The 27,457-nt window shown below is 40.3% G+C and overlaps 1 protein-coding gene across 1 annotated transcript; it reads right to left on the bottom strand.

Moving 5' to 3' along the window:
• Positions 1–1,398: 1,398 nt before the first annotated feature.
• SLC43A3 (solute carrier family 43 member 3) lies at positions 1,399–26,955 on the bottom strand. The gene is made up of 13 exons (XM_051964274.1): positions 26,787–26,955; positions 25,318–25,775; positions 23,063–23,192; positions 20,848–20,894; positions 15,766–15,842; positions 15,453–15,545; positions 11,429–11,568; positions 10,935–11,041; positions 8,164–8,328; positions 6,688–6,807; positions 5,757–5,943; positions 3,520–3,643; positions 1,399–1,746 (listed from the first exon to the last, which is right to left on the bottom strand). Exons 2-13 carry the CDS (start codon positions 25,499–25,501, stop codon positions 1,654–1,656), a joined length of 1,467 nt encoding a protein of 488 aa, XP_051820234.1. The 5' UTR covers positions 25,502–25,775; positions 26,787–26,955; the 3' UTR covers positions 1,399–1,653.
• Between the last annotated feature and the right edge of the window lie 502 nt (positions 26,956–27,457).

The following is a 27,457-nucleotide window of genomic DNA, read 5'->3' on the forward strand; positions in this document are numbered from 1 at the left end:
GAGTAGAACCAAGAGAACATTGTACACAATAACAGCAAGATTATATGATGATCAATTCTGTTCAACATGGCTCTTTCAACAATGAGGTGATTCAGACCAATTCTGATATTCTTGTGATGGAGAGAGCCATCTGCTTCCAGAGAGAGGACTGGGCACTGAATGTGGTTCACAATCTAGAATTTTCACCCTTTTTTGTTGTTTGCTTTTTTCTATCATTTTTTTCCTTTTGATCTGTTTTTTTTTTTTCCCCTGCAGCATGATTAAGATGGAAATTTATTTAAAAGAATCGCACAGGGCAGCGAGGTGGTGCAATGGATAGAGTACCAGCCTGAAGTCCAGAGGACCCGAGTTCAAATCTGGCCTCAGACACCTAATACTTCCTACTGTGTGACCTTGGGCAAGTCACTTAACCCCAATTGCCTCATCCAAAAAAAAAAAAAAAAAAAAAATTGTACATATTTAATCTATATTGGAGTATTTGCTGTCCAGAGGAGGAAAGAGGTGGGGAGAGAGGGAGAAAAATTTGGACACAAGGTTTTGCAAAGGTGAATGTTGAAAACTATCTTTGCCTGCATTTTGAAAAACAAAAAGCTATTGTTGGGTTTTTTAAATGTCCTTTTCCTAAACCATTGACCTGACAATATCACTCCTCTGCTCAAAAAGTTTTAATGGCTCCCTATTGCCTCTAGTATGAAATACCAAGTTCTCAGTCAAGCATTTAAAGCCTTACACAATCTGACTCAGCTTACCTTTCTAGGCTCAGTATACTTTACTCCATTGACATTACTTCTATTCTAACTAAATTGACGTTCTTATTGTTCTCAAACTCAGCATTTCATCTCCAGCCTCCTTGCCTTTGTCCAGGCTATCCATTTTATTCGGGAAATATTCCCTCCTCAACCCTGCCTCTTGGAATCCCTAGCTTCCAAGCAGGTTCAGCTCAGACATATACTACCTGAGCTTCTAGTTGATAGGGTTCTCTCTCTCCTCAAACCATCTTCCATTTACTTACCTAGTTTCCATGATATATCCTCCGGCTGAATATATAAGCTCCTTAGAGATGAGGTTTGTCCTTATATCCCCTGACTTAGTGCCTCAGACACAGTAGGTGCTTAATAGTTGCTTGTTTAACTGAATGACATGCTTACTGGACTCCATGATGAAGGAAAAAAATACCATTTAAGACAAGGTCCTTTATGAAGCTCACTTGACCTTGAATTCAGCTTTAGAATTTGGGTCCCAACCTCTTAGGGTGACCAAGTCCCCCAATACCCAAGGGATATTCTTGCTGCTGCAACGAGAGTCTATCACCACAGCAAATCGGGTAGATTGTCAGCCCTTTGAATCTTGCCCTCCCCACCCAGCCCAGCTTCCCAAAAGAGAGAAATGCCTCCCAGATAGGTCTGTATACATCGGTGTTCACACCTTTTTTATTTTTGTACAAAAACATTTTTTAAAAAAATAATTCATGATCTTGTCTATCCTAAGGTTAATAAAATCCTCGGCTTAGAGAAAATGACTTTTTAAGCATTTTCACTGAGTTGTAAGGAGGCTCGGTAACACATGAAGAGCGAGGGGGGCAGAGAAAGGCAGCAGATTGCGTGATTATGAAGTCCTGAGCGGGAAAGAAGGGGAATAAAGAGACATGGGACATCACACTTGTTTTTCCTGACGTCGCCACACTCTGGACACGAGGAAGGGGTGGATAAGGGAGAGGACAGTGACCAGTATCAGCGCGATATTTACCTGTGAGAGAAGAGAGGGGATAATAAGTAGCAGCCGGGTATCACCTCAGTCAAAGCAATACCTAAGGTGAGGTAACAAGGGCTTGAGCATGAGCACCAAGATTTGTAGGGTACTCACAGAATTTAGACAACGGAGCATCGGATTAGTTAAAACAGGAAGCCCTAAAAGCTTATTTCTTCCCCAACAAGAGAGTTCTCTTATTTGACCTTATCTTAATCCCTCTTTCAAAGCCAGTTTGTGTGGCCCAGGATCTCTCTCCCTTTAGGACTTTGTGATCTGAAATCTCCCCTCTGCGGTGTGAATTTATCTTTGAAGTTGATCTGAGAGCCCTTTTCCTCTGAGGTGATGTGTGGTATGACCTCCAGGAAGCAGGGATTCTAGTTATGGCTATGTCTTAGGTGACCCATACCCATGATTCCATCCTTTGGGTGTCTTGCTTATTACTAAATTATAAATGGTAAAATAGAACGTGAATAAGAACTGCTTATAAACTTATAGAATGAAAGCTGAAAAGAACCATCAAAGCCATTTACTCCAAGTTTTTTACTATACAAGAGAGGAAACTGAGACTCATGATGATGAACTGACTTATAGATATTAAGTATGAGAGATGAGATTCAAACTCAGGACCTCTGACTCCAGAACCAACCCCTGCAATCCCAGCTAGTCCAATCCCTTGAGTTTGCACATATAGAGGGAAAGCGACTCAGTCAGAGTTACACAGCTGGATGTTAACAGGACTGAAATTTCAGTTCCTCTGGACACGAGGAAGAGGTGGACAGATCTTCTGGTTCCTGGGAAGGTTCATTAAGAGCCAGTATTTTTAGGGAGGCCATTTAAGTGAGCATCCAGGACAGGTGAACCTCTGAGAAATGAAGGCAGAATATAATGGGAACAACACTGGTGGCTTTGCCTCTTGTGATCTGGTAACCTTAAGGAAGGTCTTTACCTGAGGTCCAGATCATTTCCCTCACCTATAAAATGAAAGGCTTGGGCCGAATGATCTCTGAAGAGTGCTTACAATTTGGATTCTATGATCTCATTTCAGCCCCAGGAGAGACCAGTGAGACAGGTAAGCCTCTCTTAGTTGGAGAATTCTAGTCATTGGACAGATGAGAAAAGAAAGGGTCAGAGTGGTTCCAGGACCACAGGCACAATCTCAACAGCTTATGAGCAGCAGAAACAGGGCCTTAATGTAGGTTTTCTGCCTTTGATTCCTTGGTTCCTCCGAGATAAAACATGTATTCAGAAGTTTAGTTCAAAGCAAGTTCTCGGGCTTCATCAAATAGATTATATTTTGTTTATAAAATGGACTTAAATCAAAAGTTTCTCATTCTCTCCCCCATCAAGGTTGAGTTTATCAAATTTCTTGTATCATAGGAAGATGGACATAAATCTGGAAGGGACCTTAGAAGTCATCGAGTTAACTCATTGTACAAAAAAGGAAACTGAGGCACTGTTAAGTGCCTTGCCCAAGATCTCACACACAATACAAGTGGTGAAAATAAAAGGATTAAAAGCCAAGTCCTGAGTCTAAACCCAACAAGCAGTCTGCTACATGGAGTTGCTTCTCCTTTTTGAACTCCTTTGCTGTTGGCAGCGAAATCCAGGAAACCCTCAGCCACAGTTCCTTATGGGGAGCTCCTAAGGAGCCTCTTACATCGTCCTCCTTATGCCATCTTCCCCCTCCTCCCCTTTACTGCTCACCCTCTTCCCCAGCCAGCCTTCTTATGCAGGATAGGGGAAAAAAGGAACCACAGGGATGTTACTCACATAGAGAGGATTGCCCTCCAAGGGCCCTTTGATGAGTATGAAGATGGGGAACTGCAGTAATGAGATCACTCCTGACAACATCATCACTGTCCCAAAAATCTTCCCAAAGTGCTCAGCAGGAAAGCTGTGGAGAGGAATGGAACCCAGTAAGCTAGCTTGCCCCTTCCACTCTAGGGACTTCCTAGTAATTCATATTTTGCACATGTTCCTTACTGCCCCATTATCTTACTCTTTTTCTTCCAGGCCCAGAATTTTAAAGGCTGAAATTTTTTAGAAGTAGAAGGTTCCTCTTAGATTGCCATGTTCAATCCATTCATTTTATAGGAAAAAACCCTGAGTCTCAGAGAGATAATACGCCAAAGATTATGAGGAACTGAATCAAGACCTGAATCCTGGTCCTTTGGTGTCAGGTTTTCCTTGCTACTCCATTACCATGCCTTCCCCAACCAAAAAAGGTTTTAAAAATTAATGGCTTTAAAAAAAATAAAAATAAAAAAAGAGAAAAGTTAATGGCTTCTCTTAAGAATTCTTTTTGAAAGATGAAGAGAAAAAATGTCCATTAGCCAACTTTCCAAAGATGACCAGCCTGCAATAGTGACATTATCAATATCTTCTCTTTACAAAGTGCATTACCCATTCTCTTGAATGAACTTCCCTCTAGCCCTATGAGACAATCAGTCCAGGACGATCTTCATTTTACAAGGTCAGAGAAGTAAAGGATTTCTCCAAGACTGTACAGTTAATGAATTATAAAGCCAGAACCAACACCAGATCTGGCCTCCAGGTAAGCATTCTGGCCTCTGGCTTCAGCTCTTATCATCTCTCCTTTCTCTAGTTCCATCTTTCCATTTGCATTTACTCCCAGCCTCCTCTTCTTCCCTCCAAAGAACTCATCTCAGAAATTCAGAGTAGAAAGAGTTCATCCCTCAGTTGAATAAGGATCTCTTCCATCACACCTATCAGGTAAGTGTCTCATTTCTTTCTGGCTTGACAACCAACAGGGAGGGAGAACTCACAACCTCCAGAGTCAGCTTTGGAACAGCTCTAAGTTTTATCGAGTTTCTCCTGACCTCAAAGTCTGATTCACCTCTGTGCAACTTCAATCGTTGCTTCTAGTTTTGTCCTCTGTGGCCAAGCAGAGCAGGGTTGGGTTCCTTTGCATGTGACAGATTCTTTAAGAATACTTAGATAAGGTAACTTGAAGTACTTTAAGCACTCATCCAAATAAATTTATATATATATATATATTTTTTTTTTAAAGAAGAAAAAGTAGAAATAAACAAAAAAAAATTTTAAAAACAACTGATCCATTTGTTCTTCTTTAAGGTAATCATCACTGGTTCTTTCAACACATTGTCCCATGGCAGAAACTCAAGACCCTTTCTTTATCATCTATGTTGTCCTCAGGCTAATATCAGTCCTAAAATTTGGTATCAAGAACTGGACCCCAGATGTCTAACCACATGGAATGGCTATCTTTCTAGTCCTGAACTTTATGCCTCCCTCAATGTTTGCCAAATCTTTCTTGATGACTATGTCAAGCTAGCAATGCTTCAGTTTAAAGCATACTTACTCAGAAAAACTGTTTTAGCCATAGCTACTCTCAGGTTATCCTTGAAACCCAATGAGTTTTTTTTTTTTTCAACTCAAGTGAAAAAGCTTTTTATTGATCTTTATGTTTTTCATCTTGAGAGGTTAAGAAGCACACTGGAAAAAGAGCTGATTTAAGGACCAAGATCTGGATTCAAATCTAGTATACACAAATAACATACATATGTGTACATTCTCCAGCTTCTTCGAGCCACAGCTGAGAGTTGGACACCAAAGGTAGATGAGCAGCCCTTTAAAGAGCCCAGCAAGCCTTCACTCCAGAGGTTTTAGTCCTCTCTGCACACTCTGTTCACCCTAGCATACAGTAGGTAGTTAATAGATGCTTGCTGATCAATGGATTTATCCAAGAAATTAAATAATGTCAAGCAGCATAGACTCCTAAGACACTCCATTGAAGATCTCCAACCAAAATTAACACCAAAACTACTGATGATTACTCATTGATTATCACAAGTCATCCAGTCCCAAAATCAATCATTAATCATCTAACTCCCATTTCTTTTGATCTCTTGTCCAGTTTTGGCCCCATTCCATAGGGTTTAGAATGGATGTCTCCTTTGCTCTAGAACACACACACACAACAAACACACACACATTTCCCACCTCCCTGCCTTAACCCTACTTACGCCAGAGTGATGAAGGCAGCATTCCCTCCATACAGGAAAGATCGACTGATAACTTGTAGGATGAAGGTTAAATACTGAAGGTGAAGTATGGGAATGGAGGCACAGATGGCGAAGCCGAGGCACAACAGGGATGTTACAGTCAAAGATGGGAAAGTAGAGTGAAGGTCTGCCATAGACTCTGGAAAACCTGGTCCGGGAAGAGACTGGCTTAATTCAAGGTCAAGATTAGAGACGGGGTGGAAATTGGAAGTTGAAAGGCTCAGAAGTAAGAGAAAAATTGGGGTAGGGAGGAACTTCTATGGGAAGAACAAGATCCAGGAGAGTAGAGGGCAGGGGACAACAGATTTTACATTTAAACAAGGAAGGTAATATTCTTTTTTTTTAATTTAATAATAACTTTATATTGACAGAATCCATGCCAGGGTAATTTTTTTATAACATTATCCCTTGCACTCGCTTCTGTTTCGATTTTTCCACTCCCTCCCTTCACTCCCTCCCCTAGATGGCAAGCAGTCCTATATATGTTAGATATGTTGCAGTATATGAAAGGTAATATTTTTTAAGCAGATAAATCAAAAAACTATTAAGCTGTGAGTTTCTCTCTCCACTCCCCAGGCTATCTCTTCCCCCTGGTTGGCTCCTTTTCTTTCCCATTTACTACACCCTGGTGCCCAGCCCATGGATTAACTCTAGTCACTAGCATGAGTCAGATTTTAGTCTCTCCATCCATGGAACCTCATATCCTGAGATCAGAAGTCACCCAACCTTAGATCTCTTTCTTCCCAACCACCACTATATGGTGTATTGTCATTTATCAAAGACCTAGAATTGCTAGGAAGGAGGGAGAAGAGGCAAAACAATGAAAAAGAAAGACAGGGAAAAAAACTTGTTGAAGGGGTTCCAAGACCTTGGACAGAGAAACAAGTCTTACCTTTTTTACTTGCCTCTTGCTGGTATTTTTTCTTAAGGCGGTCCAAGAAAAATCCATTCCAGGGGGCACAGAACACCCCAAAAAGCTGAGTGATGGCAAAGGCATTTGTATAGGAGCTGACTGCAGTGGTTAAGGGATGATGGTAGAGAAGAAAGAATCAGTTCTGAGCAGAGGAAATGTCTAGTCTACCCATACCTGTCCCTGTTGTCCCACCCCAAACTCATTTTTTCTTGGTCTTCCTTTGTATCCACAATGTTCTATTTTATTTTTTCCTTTCTTTTTATTAATCCACAGTGTTTTATTTTATTTTGTTTTTTCTTTCTTTCTTTTTTAATTCCACAGTGTTTTATTTTATTCGTTTTTTCTTTCTTTTTTTTTTAATCCACAGTGTTTTAGCACAGTGTCTAAAACATAATGAGCACTTAATAAATGCTTAACAAAAGCCAGGCTATTCATGTCTATAATTCCAGCTATAAGTAAACTGAAAGGAAAGAATCTCCTAAACGTGTGAGTTCTAAGCTGCAATGGGTTTTGCTGATCAGATGTCCATATTAAGTCTGGAATCTGGTTCACTATAGTGATTCATTAGTGTGAAATGGGGGGAACCCATCAGATCGCCCAAAGCCAAATCCAAAATGGAGAGCTCAAAGCTTCCCTGCTGATGAGAGAGAGATTAGGCCCATGAACAGCCCATGCATCTCCAGTCTGGGTAAGAGTGGAAGCTTCAGTCCTTTTAAATATTTTAATAAATGCTACTGTTCATGGCGATGATGAGGTCAGTTAGTCCAATGTTTTCACTGTACAGGGGAAAACAAATAGGCCCAGAGTAGGTAAATGACTTGTCTAAGATGACTAATGAATCGGTGGCAGGAGCAAAGCTAAAACCCAGGGCTTGCTTCCCTCATAGATTAGCATTCCTTAAGATTTTTAATAATGATGTTCTTCCCCAAGAGGGCTAAACTCACACAATGGAAAGATCCTGATTGTGCCCAGAGAAGCAGCTTCCAATTCCAGCCGCTAAGAGATCATGAACGAGCCATTCAACTTCATTGAAAGGCAGCCCAATGGAGTAGATAAAGCAATGAACTTGAGTCAAAAAACCAAGTTCAAATCCCACTTCAGGCAGTCACTTGTGAGAGTCTGTCTCAGCAATGAAATCCCCCTCAGTCTATAAGATGAAGGGATTGGGCTCAATGGCTTCCTATCTATTCCAATTCTAAAGCTATGACTCTATGGTTCACAGACCATTTTTCTCATCAGCAAACTGAGGAGAATCCTTGTAGGGCCTATTTTTCGTGACCCTTTTAAGGAAAGCCCTTTGGAAACCTTAAGAGAGCTAATGCAACAGGAAGAATTTTCATGGGATTCCACATCCCTAGCTTGCAACAGAATTGGGCCAATGAGATCTCCCCATTCCACGTTTGTGTGACATCCCCCCCAGGCCAAAGGCCCCTCCTCCACCCTCCAAGCAAGTACCTAGATTCTGGTCCCTTTGGGCCAGTAGGTTCAGCATGGGGTTGAGGGTTCCGATGAAGAGGTAGTGCCACAGCTGCATCACAGAGAGCCAGATCAAGTGCCAAAAGAATCGCCAGGATAGCACACAGCTCCGGAAAGAGGGAGAACCACTCTGGTCAGTCTTGGCTGAGGAAAGGAGAGCCCCCACAGGGTTAGGGAGAAGGAAGGAGAAGGGAAAACTACAGGGAAAAGAGTAAATGGAGAGATTATGGCCAGGGACTGAGCAGTGGGAGAACCTGTATTAGGTGTGTGGCAGTGAAGAGAGCACTGGACTTGTAGTCAGGAAGAATAGAGTTCAAATCCTGCATCAGATATGTTAGCTGCATGATCCTGACCATTTAAATCCCTGCCACACAGGATTTCTGTGAGGATCAAATGAGATAACCTATGTAAAAAACCTTGTAAACCTTGAAATGCTACAGAAATGTTAGTTAATATTATCTATAATCCACAAGTAGACTATAATGAATGGAACATAGTATAGTAGATAGTCCACTGAACCTGGAGTCAAGAAAAGCACAGTTCAAATGCTACCTCAGACTCTTGCTAGCTGGTGTGACCCTGGACAAGCCATTGAACTTCTCTGTACATCAGTTTCCTCTGCTATAAATGAGGGGCTTAGAATCGATGGCTCTCTTGGCTTCCTTCAGCTCTAAATCTATGATCCTCTGTGTACCAGCCAATCATCCTCATGTTACTTTACTCTGAGCTCTTCTCCCTTTGCAGACACTACCTGCCATTCTGAATCCCATGACTTCCAGTTAGTCCAGTCCAAACTTGAATAAGACATCTCTCTCTGAGTGACTATTTTGGATCTACTTGAAGATCCATGATCAGAGGGCCATTCACATCTAGGTCATTTTTGGAGTGGCTGGAATTGTTAGGAAGTTTCTCATTACAATGAGTCTAAATCAATCTCTACAAAACTTCCATTTATTTATTGTCCTTAGTACTTTCCTCTGGGATCAAATAGAATAAGTCTCATTCTTTTTTTTTTTTTTTTTTAATTACAACCCTGAAAACATTTGAAGGCTGCCTTTTTCTAGCTCCCTTTCTCATTTGAGGGTCCAATACTAGCTGGCTCACTACCGACATGGTGCTTTAAGGTATACAAAATGCTTCCCATATATTAACTCCTTTGACCCTTAAAGCAATACTTTGAGTTTGCTGTTATTACTGTTAAGAGGAGGAAAGCTAATACTGTTGGAGGCAGGATTTAAGCCCAAACTCAACTACCACCTAATCTGATAATGCTTAAAAGCTTAGAAAATTGCTTGAGGATATTGAGAATTTAAGTAATTTCTGTGCAGAGCAGAATGGAGTAAGTAGTCTTGGATCGAGGTTCAAATCCAGCCTCTGATCCTTACAGACCACATGAGCAAAGGCAAGTCACAGAGCTTTTGAGCCTCAATTTCCTCACATGTAAAATGAGATTAATACCAGTAGTAACCAGTAATAACTAGCAATTACTATGTAGTATAGATTGCATATACATATTCACACATATACACAAACACACACGTGTGTGTGTAAAAGTATATGATAATTGTATAATTATTCTGTATACATGTTAATAAGAATGATGATGACAATAATAATTATGTGTCATGTAGGGTTTGAATCTACATTTTCCTTACTTTAAAATCAGCCTTCTCTACTGGACTGCCCTGTAGTTATTAAAAATAATAGTATTTGTTGAATAGATGAGAAAGATCAAGAGAAAGAGAAATATAGACTAGATTGTAGAAGGGTGGGAATGTCAGGGATTATTATCAGATAGCAACTTCCTTCTTTGTGAAAGTAGGGAATTCTGAGGGGGAAATACTGCAAATCTCAGACTCAGCTGACATACTGAGTAATTTTGCTCCCTGATTCCCACCCGATCTCCTTCTTTTATTATTTGTTAAGGGGAGAGGGGGGGAGGGAGAGACACAGAGAGACACAGAGAGACACAGAGAGAGAGAGAGAGAGAGAGAGAGAGAGAGAGAGAGAGAGAGAGAGAGAGAGAGAGAGAGAGAGAGAGAAAGAAAGAAAGAGAGAGAGAGAGAGAGAGAGAGAAAGAGAGAGAGAGAGAGAGAGAGAGAGAGAGAGAGAGAGAGAAAGAGAAAGAGAAAGAGAGATGAAATGAAAGTGATAGGAAAATAGATCACAATAAAAAGATTTTTAAAAGTCATGTTGGAGAGGTTAGACAAGAGGATCCCAATGAGAGATGGACTTCTAAGAAGCACAAGGAAATCTGCATAGATCCTAAGGATGATCAGGTGAAGGGCAAGACAGTGATGGAGTGAAAGCAGATGATAGAAAGAGGGACTAGAGGCTTACCGACCCTCTTCTTTTATTTTTTGCTAAGGGGAGAGGGGGGGAGGGAGAGAGGGAAGGAGGGAGAGACAGGCAGAGACACAGAGAGACAGAGACAGAGACAGAGACAGAGAGAGAGAGAGAGAGAGAGAGAGAGAGGAGAGAGAGAGAGAGTGAAGAGAGAGAGAGAGAGAAAGAGAAAGAGAAAGAGAAAGAGAGAGAGAGAGAGAGAGATGAAATGAAAGTGATAGTAAAATAGATCACAATAAAAAGATTTAAAAAGTCATGTGGGAGAGGTTAGAGAAGAGGATCCCAATGAGAGATGGACTTCTAAGAAGCACGAGGAAATCTGCATAGATCCTAAGATGATCAGGTGAAGGGCAAGGCAGTGATGGAGTGAAAGCAGATGATAGAAAGAGGGACTAGAGGCTTACCTTTCTGGGAGGGGGCATTAGCTTGCTGCTTCAGTTCTAAATCTTCCTTGCTGACTTCTTCATCTTTTGTTCCTTGGAATCCCTCAGGTCTCCTTGAACAACTAAGGCTGAGAAAAGAGGTGCCCCACCCAACCCCCAAAGTCAGTCAGGTTTTCTTCAACAACATGTCTCAAGCACCTACAATGTGCCAGGAACTGGAACTGGGGGGAAGGAAGACAAAAACTGGCTAACATTCCATAGGGTTTGGGGAGAATTCACAGACAGCTCTGAAAAAAAATCCTGTTCTGGAGGAGTGGGGATGATGGTGGTGGGATTCTGCCAGGATAACATGCTATCATGGGAGATAACTTTATTTCTCATTTCCAGCCCCCAACCCTTACTCTTCCACCACCTGCCCCCAACTTGTGTCAGCATCCTAGGATAGTAATGTTGGCCGTAACATTAATGTCCTGTCCCCCATCAGACCCTCATCTGGGGGAAAAGCTAGATCTTACCCGTAAGTGTAGTTTGATGGCAGTGGAAAGGGAATGTGCCCCTTGGGCATGAGGAAGAAAGTACGGATGAGGTGCCAAATGCTAAAAGCACAGAGGATGAAGAAGGAGACTTGGAGTTTCAGGCCCCGCTCATAGAGAAGCTGTAGAAAAAAAGAGGGGTAGGTCAGTAAGGATGTGGGACCCTAACATAAAAGCTCATTCAACTTGACATCCCGAGGATGTCTACCCTGAGGGCATCCATTGAGCCAGAGCCAGCTTTATGATCTACTACCTCTTCAGGATGACTGAAAAGGTCTGGGCAGAGCCTCTTGGAACCCCAAGTGTCTGCCTTACACACACACACACACACACACACACACACACACACACACACACACACACAAACACTGACATGCTAAAATCCCACCATTAGTTTTATCTCTTTGAGCTTTAAAAGAGGGGACTCTCATAATTAGATCATTGGATGGAATGAATCTTTCAATTGAATAGATTCAAAGATCTGAAGCCGGAAGACCCCCATCGAATCCAACTCTCATTTTACAGATGAGGAAACTGAGGTCAGAAGGTTAAGTGATTTGCCTGAGACCACCCAGTTTGTTAGATGAAAGGGATGTTAGAAAAAAACTATTAAGAACTGAAAGAAATCTTGGGAAAATGTCAGAATCGGAAGATGTTATAGAAAATAGAATGTTGTTGTTGGAAGGGATGTTGAAAAAAATTTCAGTTCCATCCCTTCTTTCACCAGTGAGGAACTGGAGACTAGAGAAGTGAGATGATGACTTAGCTGAGGTCATATAAGTAGATAATGGTGGATAAAAGGTCACACCTCAAGCTAGAGCATTAGGTTAAACAGGTACGCAAGGATTTTGGAAAGGATGGGTACTTCATCTGAAATCAGGAAGAAGGATCAGTCAGATGGTGCAATGGATGGAGTACAGGCCCTAGTGTCAGGAAGACCCATTTAAATCTGGCCTTAGGCATTTAACACTTCCTAGATGTGTGCTGGGCAAGTCACATAATCCCCATTGCCTCACCAAAATAATAATAATAATAATAGGGGCAGCTAGGTGGCCCAGTGAATAGAGCACCAGCCCTGAAGGCAAGAGGATCTGAGTTCAAATGTGACTTCAGACACTTAACACTTTCTAGCTAGGTGATTCTGAGCAAGTCACTTAATTCCAATTGCCTTGGCAAAAATAAATATGTTTTTATTATTTAAATTATTTAATTTAATTAATAAGTGAATTAAATTATTTCTTTTTTTGTTTTTATTAATTATGATGATAACAAAAAGAAAATCATATTTTAAAAAAGGAATCAAGATGAACAGAATTTAAATAGTGCCTCAAAAATATTAACTGGGTGACCCTGGGCAAACCACACTTAGCCTCTCTTAGGCCATTTCTTCATCTGTCAAATAATAGGATCGGACTCAATGCATTCTAACATCTCTCCCAGCTCTGTGATCCTTTGACTTTGGTCTGCTTGAGAGCTGGCTCTGATCCTGCAGGGGTCAGCAAGTTTTTGAGTTCTAAGAGCTTCTTAGCTTCAGAGCTCAGTCAGCATTATTACAAGAGGTCAAGGGGGAAAGGTGAGGAAGGGAGAGGAAAAACAGAGAACCATGGTCTACCAAACCAGCCTTTTTACTGCTCTCCAGAGATAAAGCTCCATGTTCTTTTGCTGAGCGTGGACAATGGTTATACCCATTGACTATCTTCCCTCCCTATTCCACACATACAAACATGCTTGAAGGATTCTCTCTCCTCCATTCTCTCTTGAAATCTCTGATAACCTTCAAATGTGAAACCTTCTATGTGAAACCTTTCCCAATTCCTCCAAGTTGCTAGTACCTTCCCTCCCCAAGTGACCTGCTTTTCATGTTGAGAGATAGACAGATAGATGTATAGATAAATAAAGAAATAGATAAGAAATATAAATAGATAAAAGATGTAGATGGACAGATAAATGTATGAAAATATAGATAAATAAAAGATAAATACATAAATAAATATAGATACAAGATAGATATAGATACAAGAAAGATAGACAAATAGATATAGATAGAAAGATAGATATATGGATAGATAAATCATTAAAAGATGGATATAAATCTATATAGATAGATATGCATGCACACACATATATATGTATGCATATATATACATATATAGGGACAGCTAAGTAACACAGAGGATAAAGCACTGGGACTGAAGTCAGGAAGACCCATCTTTCCAAGTTCAAATTCAGCCTCAGATGCTTATTATCTGTGTGATCATGAATAAATTATTTCTCCTTTTGGTCTCCATTTTCTCCTCTGTAAAATGACCTGGAGAAGAAAGTAGCAAATCACTTCAGTATCTTTGCCAAAAAAAAACTTGGGGTTGCAAAGAGTTGGACAAGACTAAAGACGGCCAATCAACAATATTTATATATGTAGGTATAGAGAGGTAAACATACACACACACACACACACACACATGCTTTCTATATAATGTTGTTTTCCTGATTAGAATATAAGTTCTTTGAGGTCAGTAATTATTTCATTTCTCTCTTTTTACCTCCTGTTCCTTACACAGTGCTTGGCACATAGTAGGTACTTAAGTAATGCTTGTTAATGTGTTGATCGGTCTCCCATAAGAAGAATATGAGATGCCTCTGTGATCTCTGGGACTCAGGAGCACCATGAGACTAGACTGGTTACATGTCTGTTTTGGAATCTCTAGAAGACTTCCTCATACATGTGAGAACCATACAGTAATGTCAGGATAACACATGCTTATGACTCTGATGACAGCAGCCATTGGGGTGAAATCTCAAAGCTGGGAACAGACAGAACAACACTAGCTCTTGAGTCCCAAGGGTGAATCTGAATTTGAATTCCACATCTGAGAATGTCACCTTTACCAAATGAGAGTGATCTTTACCAAGTCACTCAGCTTATCTGTCACTTACTGTCAAACCAAAGTTGAAGCAACTAGCCTCTAATGCCCCTTCCAGACATTCAACTCTTTATTAGCATGATTAAATGGTACTCTTCTATTCTTACATCTAAATAGAATCTCTTCAAATCCAAGATCCACATGGTAAATTTAAGTTTTAATTTGCCTTTTGTAATTTTGTGGAAACTCTTACTAAAGAGAAGTTGCTAAACTGAAACTGACATTTCAAAATTGTATTTTCCTAACGGTGGGTAAACTGTATATTTTATTTCTCCTCCATCCATCAATAAAATGCTGTTTTCAATGAAAAAAAAAAAAATAAAGTCTCTTCCAGTACTGTGATCATATAATCCCTCTTGTCTTCTGCCTCAGATAACCTTAATGGTTGATGAAGGGGCACTCAGTCTGAGATCTTGCCTCAGGACCTGCATTGCCTTCAATGAGCTCTTTATGCTTATAAATCAAATCCAACATTTATGAAATGCTTAGTTGCTTATGAGGCATTATATCAAGTTTCAGGGATATAGACAAACTGGTTCCTACTTATAAAAAGCTTATATTTTATGGGATGGGACATACAACAGGAGTACAGATAAGTATATACATGATTGGGGGAAGAAAAAGAAATGAACTAAGAGGAGCACAAAAGACTTCCAGAGAAGATGGCCCGTGAGTCATGCAAAGGCACAGAGGAGAAAGATGGAGATCCCGAGAGGCCATGTTGGTTAAGAGACTGTAGAAAGGCCAGTTTCAGGTCTAAGGACTTCCTCTTGTCTTATTTCACCCTGGAGGAAATAGGCAATCTGTGAACGTTTCATGAGTAAGAGAGATAACATGTTCAAATCAGAAGATGAATAAGAAAGGGGAGCGAATGGAATCCAGGAATCGATCAGGAGATAAGAAAAGAAAGGAGAAAGAGATCCCAAAGGAGTTTACAAAAATGACAAATCTGCCCAATGGGTCCTATGGAAAAGACTGAAAAATGACCAAGTTCTTGGAAGAAATTGCCTGCCACTCTCATTAGCCTCTCTCTGAAAGTGTTTCAAGGATAGTGAAGGGAAGGGAGATTGAAGGAACGAAAGTACCTTAATGATGAGAAAGATGGCCGAGGAAGAGTCAAATGCTCCATTGTACAGGGTGATTATGGTGGATCGGTGTTTGCCAAATAGGTTCCCCACCTGGAGGATGGATAGCCAACAAGCTATTAATACGTACACATAATATGTCCCTGGAATACTGCTCCTGACCAGAGCTCTAAAGCTCTAACCCCTAGGGGTCACAGCTGTTAAGCCCAGTTAAGAAGAAGTTACTTCTTCCCTTTTTCCTTGTCCTTTGTCTCTTGTCATTCCCCTGCCTCCTTTACCTTTAGGGAAAGGAACAAAGCAGTGAAGGGCCTACCTGCAAATTGGTAAGCAGAAACAAAAGGCCTCCAACAGCAAGCATTGGGAAAGCTGCAAAGAGCAACAATCCCGTACCTGGAAAAAACAGACAGAGGTTACAGGGGCTTCAAGCTCCATTCCTTTCTGCTCCCCTCTCCCTTCCCTGAGCAGACATAAGAACCACAGGCCCAGAGTCTAATAGACCTTAGATTTAGAAATTCCCCAGCCTAATAAAACCCAACGTATACTGTCACATCTCCAGGAAACCTACCATCCTTTTCCCTTTACCTTTTTTTTTTCCCTTTCCCTTTCCTTTCCTTTCCCTGGACTCTTACAGAAGTCAGTCCTTGCCTCACAATCCCACAATTAGCTAGTCCTGCATCCTTTTGTTTCTAACAGGCTCATAGAAAAGAAAAGGAAATACAAATCCACTTCTAGCCAGTCCAGGAAGCAGCCTTAGAGAATTTGAATAATCTACCTCGCTGTCCCAGGGGACAAATGGAGGAAGCCGGGGAGAGCTCAGACAAAAATAGAAAACAGGAGGAGTCCTCACTTACCTTCTTCATAAGAACTTAAAAATAATATTGTACTCTGAAACCTGTGAGTTGTTATTATAGAGTCGTTTCAATTCTATCCCACTCTGTAACCCCAGTTGGGGTTTTCTTGGCAAAGATACTAGAATGGTTTGCCATTTCATTCTCCAGTTCATTTTTACAAATAAGAAAATTGAGTCAAACAGAGTTGAGTGACTTATCCAGGATTACACAGCTAATAAGTATCTAAGGCCAGATTTGAATTCAGAACTCTAGACTCTACACAGTATACATTGTGTCACCTCGCTTCCTTTTATGCTTCTACGAGACGAGACTAAAAAGAAAAGTAACATGATCAATGCTTCAGGGTTAGTCTGTAGCAGAACCGTCCTCCCCAAACAGATTGTGTTTGCATCATAGCGGAAAATACTAGTTTCAATTCAAGCTCCAAGACCTGGGCCAAATTCTGCCTCTATAGTATGTGGGAATCTCTTTACCTTTCCCTAGTTTTCCCTTCTGTCAACAGAGGGTTGAACTATTGCTCTCTAAACTGCCTTCTGCCTCCAAGTTCAATGAGGCAATGAATTGACAGGATACCCCCAAAATGTGAAGCTGGTCATCACAACAGCCTGGCAAGACTGGTAGTGAAAGTATTATCTGTCTTACTGATAAGACTGGGATTCAAAGAAAAAGTGATTAATTAGAATCCCCGTTATAGTTAGGGTCAAATCCAAACTCAGGACCTTTTTTCTGGAAAGGGGTTAATCATCCTATATGTATGCAAGCAAGTAGATGTATATGAATGTGGGGATATGGACATAAATACATACATGTGGCTGGAGTATGTATGTGTAGAGGTGTGCATGTATTCAGATTTATGTTTAAAGAAATAGCTACAGTGTGATGAAGAAAATAACCCTTTCTGACTTCAAGCCACCTGGATTTGAATGAGTCAGGGCTGTGGGAACTAGGACTGCTCCTTCATTTTCTGAGTCTCTGTTCCCTCATCAGCAAAGTAAGGATGAAACTGACTCCTTATCTGTGGTCACAAAGACCAAGTGAATTAATGTAAAAAAAAAAAAAATACTTATGAATCTCAACAAACTATAGACACATATTTTAAATTCATTTTCTCTCCCAATGGGTAGAGGTGTTAATGTCACTCATTTGCAGAGGAATAATCAGCTTGGTAGAATATACCTTTTAAAGCTAGTGAGCTCGGAGGCAGTTTGCTAAGAGCATAAAATGCTAGATTTGGCAATAGAAGATGTGGGTGGAAATTCATTACTTAAGTGACCTTAGCAAGTCATTTGATTCCTCTGGACTTCACCTTCCCTTTTCTCTGTAAAAATGAGAGAGTTCATATTTAGATGATCTCTACAATCTACAATGCTCTTATCTAAATGACAATTACTATATAGAGAAGGCATCATGGTGTTAATTAGAAGATTAGAGTCCATCAGAAGACCTGTCATTTATCACACTGGTCTGAATACAGGTCATGGTTTCTCCAAAAACTGACTCAGATGAGTCTCATATTTTTCTTCGATTCCCCTTATGTATGGAATGTGAGCCAATATAGCACTAGCTTTTGGTTAATTTCTTGAGCCTCAGTTTCCTCATCTGTAAAATGACAATCATGCTCCTCCTGCCTCTGTCCAGTCCTACCAACTAGACTTATTCTACTTGGTCCTAAAAAACAACATCAGAAGTTATGGGTGAAAGATACCAAGAAGTGGATTTAGATTTGACGTTGATTAAAAACTTCCCAACATGGAGAGTTCAATAAAATAAATAGTCCAATAAAACGGACCATCACTGTCATCAATGGATCTCCCATCACTCCTTCACTGGAGGTCTTTAAGCAAAAGCTAAAATGTTACATATTGACCATGATGTAGAAAAGGCTCTTTATCTCATAAGCCTAGGGTATGGTAGTAAGAATGCTCAGTGCCAGAATCAGAGGACTTAGGTCCATACATCACCTCTGATGTTCACTATCTCTATAAACATTAATTTCATCATTTTATCTCCTAGGGTCTCAGCTTCCTCACTGTAAAGTAAAGGGGCTAGGCTAGCAAGCTTCTGAAGTGCCTTCCAGAGCAATATCTATGATTTTATTTATAGTTTGATGATGATAAGTGAGCTATTAACCATACTTATTATGACATGACTAAGTACCTGCTTAACCTCAGTCACTTATATGTAAAATATAACACTAATAGTCATAACTTTCCAGGGTTGTGGGGAGAAACAAATGAGATGATATAATTAAAGTTCTTTAAATCGGTAGCTTTTTTATGCAGATATTTCCAAAGGGATGCTAGTGACCTTGACACACTTCATCTCCACTGATCTTCACAACACCCCAGTGAGGGAGGTACCACAAGTATTTTCCTCATTTTATCAACAAGATTGAAGTTAAAGAAAAAAAAAAAAGAAAAGAAAAGAAAATCGGGCATTTTGCCAATTATTATAAAGAAAATATAAACTTCAGAACAGGAAGGGGCCCTAATGACCATCTAGTGTAACTCATAGTCCACCCATCACCACCAAAATAAAACATCTCTTCTACATCAATGTCCAACAAGTAATCTTTGAACCATTGCTTGAAGAGCTGAAGTGAAGAAGTAAAGAGACTACAGTGACAATTCATTTTATTGGGGGTTGGCTCTCCATGTGAGGAAGGTTGTTTTTTTTTTTTTTTTTTTTAATTGACATCAGCCTAAATCTACTTTTTTGACAATCTTTACCCATGGTTCCTATTGCTACCTTTTGAGACATGGCAGAACATATCTAGATTGCTACATATTCATAGGACATATAGGGCTCTCTACCCCATGGGAGAGATCCACCATTATTGAGAAAGAGAGGGAGAAACAGCAATAAAGTCTATTCCAGATGAGCTAAAGCTGCAACTAAGGCTTCATTACCTGGGGCATTGACTTTCCCAGGGTCACACCCATCACCAGTAAACGTCTGAGAAAGACCATAATCCCAAGGAATGCCAGACTCACTTCTGCTCTTTATCCACTATTCCCTAAAGCCTTTAAAACACTACCATTGTTAAAACCCCGATTACTTGGAGACTTCAATCTACTGGGACAATGGTATATTAAAAGTAAAAGTAAATACAAAACCAAAAACAAATACCAATAACTAATCATAAACTTAGCTAATATTTTCTTAGAAGTAAAGCCATAGCCCCACCCCACATACTTCAGACTCAACTCTGGGAAAGTCTTAGAACTACTATGTGGATCCATTCTGGACTTCAAACTATTAGAATATCAGTAACAATCTCCTCCTCTCCCTGCCCTGAAGGCTATAGGTGACCTTTCAATATCTTCCAGCCTAACTACCTCTGGCAGTCTTCCCGGCTGTCAGCTCTCTACTAAGCCAGGATGGGGCTCCCTACACACCTTGGGATATTCTAAGGGATGAAGAAGGGCGATGTTTATGATGGAGAAAGCCCTGGGACTGGACTCAGAAAGAACACTGACTCAGGCACTTAACTAATTAATCACTGTCTGCCTCAGTTTCCACAATTACAAAAAAAAAAAAGGTTACACTAATAGCATCTACTTTCCAGAGTTGTTAGGATCAAAGGAGACAATATTTGTAAAGTATTTAATATATTTCCTGGCACATAGTAGGTGTTCACTATTTTCACTACAGATTGGCCTGGTCTACAGAGTTTTCTTAGCTTCTACACTCCAAGTCTCTCCAAAGTCCCAAGTGGGTGGGTTCTCATCTGGGCCAAAGTTTCTTAAACTGTCAGCAGTAACCTCATAAGACTAACTGAATGTGGGGATCACGAAATTGTGATTTATTGTCAGTAAATATTTGATTTGCATACCTATTTTATATTTCTAAGTCACTCATGTATCCTTGTTTTCAGTACCTTCCACCCACTCCGAACTTCCATCCCATCACCAAATCAATCATTTCTCAGTTGTTCCTCAATGTCATGTCATAAAATATTGAAATAGTTCAGGTGACAAAGATAAGAAATAATCTCATGGAATCTTAGAGCTGAAAGACCATTTATTACTGACCCACCTGTATAGTAAAGATAAGGAAACCGAGATCCAGAGGGATAAGTGACTCCCTCAAGAGAGAGATGTGGGGTTTAAATCCAGGTCATCTTTCTCCAGTATATTATACAACAAAACGGGGAATCCCAGTTGTATGATACTTCATGTTAGGTTTTTTTTTTTTTTTTTTTTTTTTTTGGTAAAATAAGAATAATAGAAAACCCATTCCATCACCTTACAGAATTCATTTTGACTTCCAATAGGATGTTCATGAAGACATTCTAAAAAGCATCACCTTTTGTACAAATATGGACAGCAGTGCCACCGGCTAGTTAAGGAGGTGAACGGGGATTGTCCTTGGGATATTAATGATTAAATGAAAACCCAGGAAAATTGAATGGATAAGAAATATCTAAGCCCAGTTCTCTTCCCCCTTCCCCAACATCATTCTGCTTTTTTAGTCTAATACCCTAGCATTGTGGGAGGGCTTATGTGAAGTATCCTGCTTCCTTCCATGCACTTGGTACTTACCTGGAGAAGAGATAGCTACAAGAAGTGTGGCTCCAGCATAGAGAGTTCTGAAATGCAGAAAGAAAAGGGACTTGTGAAGAGAGAACACTCAGGTCCCAGAGTGAAAGAATGGAGACATTCCTGCTTGGGACCCACTTTTTTGTTATTTGGGTCATTTTATTTTCTTTTTGCTGTTCACCAAAAGATGAGCAAGAGAGATTCCCTTCTCTTCGGTTCCATGATTATAGAAAACTTAAGTATTGAGAAAATTGCCAATTTAGAGAGATGGAGGGAGAAAGATAAAAAGATTTAGTCAGCTGACCAAAAAAAAAAAAAAAGATTTACTGCAGTCAGGTGGATATAAGGTGTAAAATGAGTTGATTAAAGAAAATGAGAGAGAACCTGAAATGGACCAAGAGGCCTGGCCTGTCTCTCTAAGAGTGGTCCCAAATGGCTTGATAATAGAACATATTATATGGTCCCAAAATCATATGGTCTCCATATTATATGGAGAGAGTTGGGACCCTTTCACACTAAAAATAAAACAAAGCAGAAACTAACAATTAGTTAGAAGATCAGTCAGGGTGTTTCTAGGTAGTGAAGTTCAGTAAAAGAAACCCTGATCCTTAACCTAAGAAATCTAGGCGAAAGGTACATCTCTGAAATATATGTGTTATATCACTCTAAGTCACTGTACTCTTGTGAGTGGGCTCTCATCTGTGTCAAAGTTTCTTAAACTGTAAGCCCATATGGCTAACTCAATGTGGGAGTCATGAAATTGTGATTTATCATCAGTAAATGTTTGATTTGCATACCTATTGTATATCCCTATATACCTAGGGTCGTGTAAAAATTTCTCAGGCGAAAAAGAGTAGCAAATGGAAAAAGTCTAAGAAGCCCTGATCTAAGTGCTATTGTTGAGGTCTAGATTTGGGGTACTTAAATGAAATTAGGGTTTAGTTGAGGTCTAGTGGCAAGTTTGGGGTACAGGGAGTCAAGCAAAGCTCCCCTGCAACTCCCTTGGATTCGGCGCAAGGATACGGAGGTAAATGAGCTCTAGTAGCGCCACGAGTTCCCAATAAAAGCATTTATTGGCCCAAGAGCTAGATTGATAAAAGAGGTTTATTATTGGGTTTGGAAGTAAGGAGATAGGTGAAGATAGAGATAAGGAGGGCACTCCAGTGGACAGAGGGTCCTCACATGGCTACCATGTTTGGAATCTCTGCAAAGAGGGGTTCCCAGCATGGCCTTTTTATAATGGGAGATTTAGCTCGAGGGACTTTTGGGTGTAGCCCCAAAGTTGATTCAGATACAGGTGGGGCTGGGACAGGTCCGGATCTTCTATTGGAATTCAAAGGCACCAGGATTTGTGAATCAAAAGGTAATTACATTCACTAGGAGGGGATGGGAATCTAGAAACTAATCTTTCCCACATCACTATCAATAAAAAGAAGGCAAAGAAAGAGACTAGGAAATAGTACAATGAATCAGAGTAGATTTAATTAGTGGACCGTGTTATATCATATAAGTAATGATACATCTGGAGACTTTGGAGAAACATGAAAGGATTTGTATGAAATGATGGAGAGCATAGTAAGCAAAATCTGAAAAACAATTTACACCATGATCACATTTATAAAGGAAGACTCCAGAATTGTGTTCAATGCAGTGATCAGCTGGAACTTCAGAGGATTATTGGTGAGTCCTCTTGGGAAAGAGGTCCTGGGCTATATGTACAATTCATATGCTTGCAGAAATGAGCACTGGCTGCTTTGTTTAGCTTAACTGTATTTATCACAAGAGGAAGTGCCATTTGAGGAGTGGGAACAATGTCTGTGGGAAGTAAATATGTTTTCTTTGCAAGTTAGTTTATCTTGGGTTTTGGTGTTGATTTTGCTTTTTTGTTTTGTTTTGTTTCTTTTTGGTTTTGAGAGAGAGACATATTCTCTAGTCTATGAAAAGTTAGTCACTACAGCAGAAAAAAACACCGGATTTAAAATCAGGAAACCTAAGTCTGAAACCTTGTTCAGTCACTTATAACTAAGCATCTCTAGGCAAATCTCTTTCCTTTTCTAGATCTCAATTTCCATAACGAAACAGTTGTAAATTAGCCAAGAGGAGAGAGGGCTATGTAGCTATCGGCTCCTCAGACTGCCTAGATCTCCTACCAAATATGGCAGTGGTAGCAGCTCTCAAGCCAACCCCTGATTTAGGAGCCTGGGCCCCAGAAACTCACATAGCAATGAGACGAGCCACGGTGGTTCCAAGGCGGTCAAAGATGTAGCCGGTCCCGAATGTCATGAAGTTGTTGGAGAAAGAAGCCAGGGTAAAGATAAGGGACAATTTTGAATCCTGAGCGCTGCATTCTAGAAAAGAAAATATAGGAATTCTCATGTCATTTAAAGGACATGCTTTAAACAGAGCTAGAACTATAAACAAAGCTGCAACTAGGCAGGGTGTGACTTGTATGCTTCTCCAGAGTCCCAAAATTTAGAGGACACCAAAAATCTTGGTATACTTCAGCAAGTCAGGGAAAGAATGAGCTTTTCCCTCAGTGTAGCAACAATTAGGGTGACAGGATGCTACCAGATAGCTTTGTCCCATTGATCCCTTGTCCTAGCTATCTCAAGGGTACTCCCTCTCTCCCTCCATCCCTATATCTAAAGAATCAAAACTTGTCCAGTACTTAGATACAACTACCCCTCAGACTCATGCTAAAATATGACATTTCCTCCTTTTCCACTTCCAATTCCAAGAATTAGAAAGGACCTTGGGGATTATCTAATACGATCCATGAACAAAAACAAGAATCTCTTCATCATCTCCTGCCTGTAGACCTCCAGAGGAGTCATTATCACCATAGCATTTATATGGTTTTGCAAAATGCTGAGAGAGAGGATGATTTTTAACATTTCCATATCACTTCAAGTTTCACTAAACATTGTGCTACTATCCTCATTCTACAGATGGGGAAACTGAGGCCCATAGAGTTAAAGTGACTTGCCCAGGTCATAGACAATAGTTAAAAGTCAAGATTTAAATCCAGGTCTTCCAACTCCATTTGTCATTCTTCCCATTGCACAGCTGCAACTATCTCCTTTGGGAAAGCTCACTGCCTTCTGAAGCAGTTTGTCTCACTTTAATATGGTTGGTAGAAAAGTTTGCCTTTGAGAGTGGGAGAGAATTTGGAACTCAACAATGTTTTTTAAAAATTATTTTTTACAAGTAATTGGGGAGGAAAAAATAATAAAAAAATATGCAAGACAATTCCAAAGGACCTATTATGAAAAAATGCTATCCACCTCCAGAGAAAGAGCTGATGGAATCTGAATGCAAATCAAAACTACTGTTTTGTTTTGTTTTTTTTTTATTGGTTTGTTTTTTGGGTGGAGGGGGGGGGTGTTTTCTTTTATAATGATATGGAAATGTTTCACATGACTGCTGATACATAACCTTTATCATTTTACTGGCCTTCTCAATGAAGGGGAAGGAAGGTGGGGGAGAATTTGGAACTCAAAATTGTTGAAGGACATTTAAAAATTATTTTGACATGTAATTGGAAAAAAAAACCAAAATATTAAAATTCAAGAAAAATTCATCCTTACATTTAGGGGGGAAAAATTGCCTCTAAACCATTTTACCCACAGGTCCTGACACAGACCCAATTCCCCAACAAAAATGGATGAAAACTTCCCAGAACTGGTTCCTAATGTCACTTTAAAACTAGACTGGAAAGAGGTTCAGAAAATAGGAAGTTTTAGCAATCTCAATTCCTGTGTCATTTGTACTTCACATTTCTCCAAAGTGACTTCATAAGAACTTCCCATGAGTAAAGAGGGGGGAAGTGTTATTTTCCCCATGCAATAGAGACCTCTCTTTAGAGAGGTCAAATGATTTGTTCAAAATCACCAAGCTGTGGTCAAGAGCCAAGTGGAGTTCATGACATATTTTTAAGGAAAGTTCTCCACCACAGCTGGCATTTGAATCAATTCATTAACAAGCATTTACTAAGTATATTTGTTCCAAGTCCTGTACATACAAAAACAAAACAATCCCTTACTTCAAGGGAATCTTACTCTATCAAAGCACTGCTTTTCTATCTCCTTGGGGAATCTTGAACTTATCAAACTGGGCAATGGGGAGATGGTCCTTCCAGTCCTGGACACCCCAATGTCTTAAAACTGTGTAAATCCTATATGGGGTCTCATAACTGAATGTGGGAGGTCGTGAAATTATGATTTATTATCAGTAAATGTTTGAATCAGTGACAGTATACCTGTTTTATATACTTAGATACCCTTAGAACACAAAAATTTCTCTGGCAAAAAGGAATGACACTGCTCTACACTGCTCATTTAAGATTTCAATCCCCCTGAAATGAAATTTTTCGCCATAAAAAAAAAAAAATGACTCCTCTGAGACATTCCCCCTGATCCATAAGACCCTCCCCTCCCCAGCTCACCCCATCCCCATAGCAGCAGCTGCTCCTACCTGTAAACTCAGTGGCATTGTTTGTCAGATTGACGGGCAGCTCACAGAAATCCTCAAAGTAGTGATCCCTTTTGAGAACGAACACCAGCGAGGTCCAGCCAAAGATCAGCCCAGAGAAGGCAACGCATTCCAGTAGTCCCGTCACGACAGTGGCCACTCGACGTGGAAGCTCAGATTGGGCCATGGGACGAAAACCGGGACTAAGTTAGCTTAGTCTCAGTCCGACACCCACGTTCTCCCTCACTAGGAGCTTCCTCTTTGCTCACTGATTTCTGGAGTTGGCTCCCAATTCCCAAAGGAGAAGACGTCTCTGCTTCGGCTCCTTCCTCCAGGCAGAACTTCCTTCCTATTTGGACTCCTTTAGCCTTAGGCACCAATCTGTCCAGAGGACAAGATCCTTCTGTCTCTGGAATGTATCTACACTCTGAAAGGCAAGGCTCACGTCTGACTTAACTGGGCTAGAAACAGAGGAAAGCAAGAGTAAACTGAACGAGCAGTGAAAAACTAAATAAAGGAAAACAACTAATTCATTAACCTAGAATGAGTTTCCTTCCACTTAGCAGCTACCAGAACCAGCAGCTGTTGAAACAGCTGCGGGGAACTATAGGTTACCAGATGCTCTCTACTTCCTTCTCTCTCATTTACTTTCAACCACCCTAACTTAACCATTTGCTTTTCTCAGCTCCCTATTTTCCTCCTCCTAACCAGAAATTGTATTTATTTATTTTTTGTGTGTGTACTCTTTTGGCAATCTGGTGAAGGCCAGGGAACCTTTCTCACAATGTTTTAAAATGCATACAATAAAACATAGGATTACAAAAAAAAAAAAAAAACAAACAAAAAACAATTATACAGAAATACGGTTATTGACATTTAAAAAAATAAACTCAGGGACCTCGGTGGGGGTCTACATTGTCTTTTACCCAGGATAATGGCTCCCTGGGTAATGATGCTTTGTTCGACTGCATGTTTTATTCAAGAAGCATGTCCATTTCTTTCGGAAACCTCATTTACAAAGTCCTCCATCCATTTTCTTCATATTCACACACGTTCCCTCTGACCAGCAGAGGGAAGACCTAGAAACTGCGATTTTCCCCAACCACCACCACCAACAAAAAAATAATAACTTTTCTGAGTTTCAGTTTCCTCGTCTGTACGATGAAGAGATCAGATTACATGACTTTTTAATCTGGATATTCCCTGCCCTAAAATCCCTTCCCAACTCTGCCAAACTGGACGTCTCTCAGCTCAAACATTTTGGTGTTCTAGAGTCCCTCTCAATTGTGATCTTGTTTTCAGCTCTCACATTTTAGTTCTAAAGTCTAGCCCACATTTCCAAGAATGTTTTCCCTTTCCGTTTCCAAGAATCCGTCCTCCCTTTTCCCTTCCCTGCCCCACTCTCTGGAAAATAAAAATAAAAACACACTTAACCCCAGAGTTAGGATTTCCAGCTTTTCCACTCCACCTACCTCTGTTTCCGAAGAGCTGAAGGCAGATATCTCTGCTTTCCTCCCCCCACCTTCTCTTCAGAGTGCTTTTCAGATTCCCGCCTTTAAATCCTGATCTTCTCAGCCCCTCCTTTTTTGCAAATGTGTTGATTCGCAGTCTGAAAGGGATCCACTCCAATAGGGGCTTAGTAGCTCAGCACATCAGCCTCCCCTTCCCCAGAAGAGGTCTCTAGTCCACACGCACTTATTATGCGGCGCGTGTGCATGCAAAGGCACAGACTGAATACCCAAACACAGAGAGAACGTGTACATAATCTTCCCTTCAGAAAAGCAGTATGTCACTTTCCAAGTCCAGCTCCTCAGCCTAAGACTTGATCCTCACCCCCTCCTCTTCCAAAACCTTCTTTATAGCTTCAACATCACCAAGTGACTTTGCTGTCGATACTTAGAGAAACTTTTATCCTGGAGTCTGCTCCCCAGGGCCCCCATTTCCTATTTGGCAACTGTTATTTTCAGGAAAGCTCCAGTCTTATTTCACTTTCAGCGCCTTAGTGATTTTCTCCTAAGCCTCATCAAACATGTTCCACATTATGATCTTTTCTTTCCATCTCCATTTCTGGAACAATGAATCACAATCTCATTTACTCTCCTATTACTCTTGGATCAAGGGCAGTGGGGTGGTACAATGGATA

This window comes from Antechinus flavipes, chromosome 6 (genome assembly GCF_016432865.1).
Source record: "Antechinus flavipes isolate AdamAnt ecotype Samford, QLD, Australia chromosome 6, AdamAnt_v2, whole genome shotgun sequence".
NCBI classification, from domain to species: domain Eukaryota; kingdom Metazoa; phylum Chordata; class Mammalia; order Dasyuromorphia; family Dasyuridae; genus Antechinus; species Antechinus flavipes.

Coding starts and splice junctions, on each gene's coding strand:
- SLC43A3 (XM_051964274.1), bottom strand. CDS start 25,501: ATGGCCCAATCTGAGCTTCCACGTCGAGTGGCCACTGTCGTGACGGGA. Junction 15,843..20,847: donor TGTAGCTATCTCTTCTCCAG/GTAAGTACCAAG, acceptor TGTTTTTTCCAG/GTACGGGATTGTTGCTCTTT. Junction 11,042..11,428: donor CCATCAAACTACACTTACGG/GTAAGATCTAGC, acceptor CTCTTTTCTCAG/CCTTAGTTGTTCAAGGAGAC.